Below are 6,058 nucleotides of genomic sequence, written 5' to 3'. Positions count from 1 at the left end.
TCAAAGCCCTTTAACAAACAAATTCAGTCTATCTTAGAGATTGTTATCTGTGTCACTGTGTACTCAGCTAGATAAGCCTATAGGATGCTGTTTGGATCCATAAGCAATTTTATCCTATCCATCTGTCTATGAAAATTGAAGGAACATCCATCAATCATGAAGCAGATGTAGAAATCAGCTGGCTAGAAGCCATCTTTCTAGCTTTTTTACCTGGTTGCATTTGCCTTGTTCCAAATGTGTTTAATGATAGTATTTTGGAACCTTCCTCGACAGTTGCACCCTATCTGTTTTAATTTTTTTCAGTGGACATTTTGCTAAATAGAACTCTTTTAGAGCCTGTCATGCCCTTATTTCTGCCATTTGCAGGGTGGGGTGGGTTTCTGACACACTTCAAGAGACCTTTCAGTTGCTCAGGAAGCCTCCTTCAAGAACAGTAGAACACTGTCCTTCTTTTTCCTTCCCTTTGCAATTTTTTTGAGAGGATCTTCTGCTGTGGTGTTCCCAGCTTTCACTATGCTAGTGAGAGAGGACAGTGCCTAACATTCAGTCAGTTCAGCACGTCAGCTTGTAATGTTTCCTTTGGCCACCAGGCCAGCACCTGGAATGATCAATGTTTCTGAGAAGAAACGGTGACTGCATTTCAAAGAGTTGAGAAATGTGAGGAATGTGAGTGACAGAAAAGTGCAAGTGCCTTATCACTATTGTCCCATGGCTAAGTTTCAAATGTAAGGAGAGTTCAGACTGTTTTCCTGTTCTGTGCGTTGTATATCCTCTTAGGGAATTCCTTGACTTGATTGGAGTGCTGTGACCTAATTTGAGTTTTGGAAGTTATTAAGCGTGACTGATATCTTGCTCATTTTTCTTCCTTTCCGTTTTCCATTCTTTATACCCTGATAGGAACAAGTGGATGCAGAGAAGTTCAGCTCTTTGCATATAGGACAGATTGACAGGCAGAGCCAAGCATTTATTGAGAATGTTGTGAGGTCAAAAATCACTTGTAAACTTTATGATAATCTGTAAGATATAATATTGCTTAATTGTTGTGTTAACATATGGTTTTAATTTTGGTGGAATTACTGCTGCTATTTTTATGTCTTTTCCTTTCAATGATATAAACTAGAGACATTAAAATGTTTCTTTTAATTAGAGGTTCTGTGATGCCTACGCTTTAGAGGAGTAAATATCTGAGACTTAAATACCTTTCTCAGGAAAGGTGATTATTTGCATTATATGTATTCATAAGAGCTGTTTTTCCTTAGTTGATTCACTGTTGTCATAGTGTGGCCTGAGGTGGGGAGGGTGGGATGCACCACAGCTGTTATTAAGAGGTGATGCAGTGCTCAATACCTAACATTGATTTCTTTTAAAATGGTGTTTATTAACCATTCATGAAATTCTGCCTTTTTTTTTCATTTTTTCTTTTTTTTTTTTATTTTTTTTTGAGATGAAGGGGTGGGTTTTTGGTTTCAAATTTTTTTCCCCATTTTCACCTGTCTGACCAGCCGCTGACTCTTTCTCTTTCTCTCCTGCTTTCAATGCATCTTGGGTAGAATTGTGGAACAAGCACCAGGAAGTGAAAAAGCAAAAATCTTTGGAAAAAACGAGTAAGGAAATTAAAAAAATGTAGAAACTGACTCCTCCAGCCTCCCCATAACTGCCAACTCCCCAGGTGCAGGGTGAGCTTGCATCTATGGCACACAGGGTTTATACCCACAAGAACAAAGGTCTATCTAAAGAAAGTCTGCATTAGAGAGACCAAACAGAACAGTTTGGCCTAGGGAAATTGTTCTCAAATGTCTCTTTTTTTTTTTTTCTTTCTTTTTTTTCTTCCCCTGAATGTTGCCTTCTTCAAAGATGGGGAAGCAGGTATTCTGCATCCTCACCATATCAGATAAATATGGAAGAATTTTAAGATAGTTCATCTGCTTTCTTAAAACTTTAAAGACCAGTTTTGTTTAACAAGTTATTGACATGGATATATTGATTGACTGAATATTACTGGAATGAAGAATTCTGTGTTCAAGCCATGGGATGGCAAATTTTGTTACCTGGACTCAACCATGAACAGTCTGCAACAAGAAATACTTCTGAGGGGGAGAGAGAAGGTGTATGTGAAGAATTGTATTTAGTGATGGCTGCTGGAAAGTAGCCTCATAAAAAGGAATCAACCTGGTTTTGTTTTTTATATCACATATTAAAGGAGTGAAAGAATTTGAGGCTGTTTACAGAGCCTAAACAATAGTATAAATCTACACAAATCTGAACATCTATTAAATACGGTAACGGATAAGATATTGAACGTGTACTATCTGTAGGGGTAGTACAAGGTTTTTCTGTTTTGGTTGTCACTGTTGTAAATAGGGACTATGACATAAGGACAATAGCTAGTTTATAGCAGCCATTTTGGGATAGATGTTTCCTAACCGTAAGCACAGTTTGTACTTTGCAGAGCTTATGCCCAGTTTACAGACTGAAGGTCTGGGGAGGATTGATAGATAAGATAATGAAATGATAAATGAGTGAAAATTCCTGACATTCTGACTAGGCCTGGATTTACTTTGATTAGTTGTAGGCTCCTCAGTTAAATACTTCTGTTAAGTACAAAGTAGAATCTGGAGTTAGTTCAGAGACACTGAGGGAAGTGGGGCACCTCTGCAGTACAGCTTGCTGTATTGAAGTTTTGAGTTGCTTTCTGCTGGGGTAGGAGTGTGTGTGAGACAGACACATAGCACATACACACACCTACTCTCCTAAACTGAGCCTTTCTGGTAGGTGCCTACACTGGGAGGGATAAATTGAGCTTTCAGTGTTCTGTGTGTATTACACATATAACTCCATAAAGAAAGAAAGGGGAGGTTTGTAAGTGCCTCTAAATTGACGATGACAACAATGTGATTGTGGTTATTGTGCTCCTTAAACTCAGTTACAACTCTCAAATATCTGAACTGTTTCAGTCAGTTTCAATTCCTTTAAAAGTCAGATTGTCAGAAATATATCTGAAGTATGTGTTGGGGCAGGAAACTCTTAAATTGCTTAAAACACACAGCTGAAATTTAATGTTCTTGCTGTACTAATGAGATATTAAACTTTTTGCTGTATTGTTATTCAGAACTAGAAATGGTGGTCACTTGAATAACTGGAAATAGACATCTAGAAGTGAGCAACACATATTTCAGTGGGAAAAAAGATGCCAAATTCTTAGAAAATATATTTTTAGTTATTTTTTTCGGTAAAATTTGTTTATGCTTTTTCTTTCCTAGAATCTTTGAGGATTTGATTTACAGTAACTAAGGCATATGGATTTAGAGGCAGAACACTATAACAAATGAAGAATACTTTCTGTAAACACTTCACAGGAAGAATTGGTGGTTGAGTAGTAAGCTAGTATGGTCTGCACAGCCCGCTTATGGCTTGGCTATCCATGAGTTTACATATCATCTCAAACTCACTCCCACAAATCTTTGTATATTATCCTTCTCTCTCTCTCCTCCCTTCCCTTTTTCTTTCCTTTTCGCTGTCTTACCCTCTCTAATGTTACATATATTACAAACATGTTCATAATTCCCAGGTGGTTGTGATCAGTGGTTATAGAGATAGTGGCATTGTTTGCTTAGAGATACTGGATATGGTCATGGGTATATAATACAAATATTCCAGCAGCTGATCATGTCTTCCTGTTACTGAATAGTTGGCAGATATGGATATGGCAGAAGTGTTGCATTCAGTCTCTTTCCATTTCTGAGAGTATTGACATTCTGTGTACAGTCTAAAACACATTTTTTCTTGCGTTGTTACTACTTTTGTTCAGTGCTTATCCAAATTTCTTTTCAGGCTCTATCTTTCCATCATTCTCTTTTCCTTCTGCCATCCCATCAGAGGACAATAGATGATAAGATTCTAGAAGTGCATGGGAAATTGAACATAAAATTCTTTATCCTTTTTTTCCCTTCTTTGTTTTCGGATTGTCACGTTAATGAATGCATGACTTAAAGCTTGCTGATTCCCTCTCTCACTACTGACCTGTGTGATTGCCAACTCTGGAGAGCCATATGTTAATGTAATTGGGGAATACTGTGAAGTACAGCATCAAACAAGCTTATTCCTTGAAAATCTTAGTGGGGTAACATGTTCTTGTCATGTGTTCCCCGATTTTTGCCTAGATAGTTGCAGTGGGCAACCAAAAAACACTCAGTCCAGGCCTTTGAGCAATTTAGCTGTTCAAAAAAGGATTCTGACTTTAAATAAATAGGTATCTTTTTTATTATCAAGAATAAAGGAAGTGGCTTGCTAGAGTTGAATGGCAACTCCTTTGCATGTGTTATTGTAACTGGAAGCTACTTGACCTTTGTCTGTTCTCTTTTCTGTCTTGAATGGCTAAAAAAGGTACTGTTTAGTTATAGTCACCCCTGGACTATGCCTTTGGAGTATTTAAAATTCAAACTAATGTTCAAAGACTAGTAGATGTATCCTACTGGCCTTGTTGTTTTCAGGACCAAGGAATAATAATAATAATAGTAAAAAAAAGAAATCAAAGATATGAGAAAGCAAATCTGTTTTCATGGTACTATTTCTGCTTCCAGTCTGTCATCCACTTTCTACCATACTGTTTTTTCTTGGTACAGTAATGATTTGCTTTTTCCTTTGTTCAGGAACAGAAGGTGTGAAACAATTTGATTTGGGAGAAACAGATGAGAAGAAATCCCAAATCAGTGCAGACAGTGGCCTCAGTTTGGCCTCAGGTTCTCAGGTCAGTGACTCCTATGCTTACTTTATTTATATGGCAAGAGAGAGGATTCTTCTATTCATTACTTCATTATAGGAAGACTTACAGGGTTTGAAAATTCTTGAGAGGCACATTTGGCAGAATTTCTTCCCCTCTTTCTGTAGGGGATCTTTTGAACTCAGTTACAGAACAGTGTGATCTTTTTGACATGCAGACAGCAGTTTCTGCTTGGTTGGCTAAATAAATTAAAAAAGCGTAAGACACATGCTTCCAGACCCCAGAGGAGTGGGAGGTGGTGTTCTCTCATTATGGTAAAGACTAATCTGACTCTTCTTCTTGTCCTTTATATGTTTTGGTTGCAGAAGAGTGATTTTGACTCTATTCCCAGTGGAGGACCAACAGTTATGGTCCGAAGTACAAGCCAGGATTCTGAAGTCAGCACTGTGGTAGGATATGCCCAAAGTGAAATCTTGGTGTGACTGACTGCTTGTTAACGTGGTGAAGGGCATTTCGTGCCTGCATTTTGTGTGGTATTGGCAGCATTCTGTCACACATGCATAATGTATGTCTGTGAGTTCTCTCTCCAGAGCCTCTGAGTGGGTGGCAAGCATGTGTGTCTGACAACATACATAATGCTGTCTTTACTAGCAGATTGCATCCTTCATATATGGTGCTTATTACTCTGACATATTCCTGCCTATTGGTGTATTTATGGAATTGATAGATTACAACAACTCTATAAATATGTCTTAGTTTTGTATAAACCATCTATAAAAAATAGATGTTTAAAAAGGTAACCTGAGAGCAGAAAAGGCAGATAGTTTGGTGCATTAAAAATGAAAACTAATTTTCTCATATATTGTCTGAAAGCTCTTGAATTACATCAAAATATATCTGTTTACTTTCCAATCAACTGTAAGGCCTAGAGGGAAAAGGTATCAGGAACGCATTTAGTAAAAAAAAGAATGAACCTTCTCCCTATCAGATTATATGATATTGCATATTCCAGGGATGAAAACCTAAGGAAGTTTCTTTTGTTGTTGTTGTTGTTGTTTGTTTTTCTCTCTGTACTGTTGAATACCTGTGAATATCTGGCCTTCCATGATCCTTTCTCAGCCTGTAACAAGATTAATACTCTGATTGTTTTTCTCAAATGGACAAAAAAATTGTATTCTCTCTTATACTGCCCCAGATAGAAGAGGGGTCTAGAAGAGCTGGTTGATATTCAAGTATGTCCTTCTTCAAGCTCAAGAAAAGTCCATCCCAACAAGTAGGAAACCAAGCAAAGGCAGCAAGAGACCTGCATGGATGAGCAAAGAACTCCTACTGAATTCA

General features: G+C 37.6%; 1 protein-coding gene across 36 annotated transcripts in view; it reads left to right on the top strand.

Annotated features, from left to right (window-relative positions):
• The window catches only part of MADD (MAP kinase activating death domain), a 72,012-nt gene that overhangs the window by 31,422 nt on the left and 34,532 nt on the right, over positions 1-6,058 (top strand). For 22 of the 36 annotated variants that reach the window (XR_003571519.1, XM_027886409.1, XM_027886391.1 and 19 more), the window contains 3 exons: positions 1,551-1,604; positions 4,650-4,747; positions 5,086-5,169. Coding sequence is in view for 35 of the 36 variants with exons in the window: in XM_027886409.1 (XP_027742210.1) it covers positions 1,551-1,604; positions 4,650-4,747; positions 5,086-5,169 (236 nt within the window). In the remaining variant the exon portion in view is untranslated. The remainder of the gene's footprint in view (positions 1-1,550; positions 1,605-4,649; positions 4,748-5,085; positions 5,170-6,058) is intronic. The other 14 variants (XM_027886473.1, XM_027886489.1, XM_027886454.1 and 11 more) reach the window with 3 other exon arrangements.

This window comes from Empidonax traillii, unplaced genomic scaffold (genome assembly GCF_003031625.1).
Source record: "Empidonax traillii isolate 1590-97213 ecotype Southwest subspecies unplaced genomic scaffold, ASM303162v1 scaffold11:size2795301, whole genome shotgun sequence".
Lineage (NCBI taxonomy): Eukaryota > Metazoa > Chordata > Aves > Passeriformes > Tyrannidae > Empidonax > Empidonax traillii.
The sequence above is the reverse complement of the archived record's forward strand: the minus strand, read 5'-3'. Positions and strand labels throughout refer to the sequence as shown.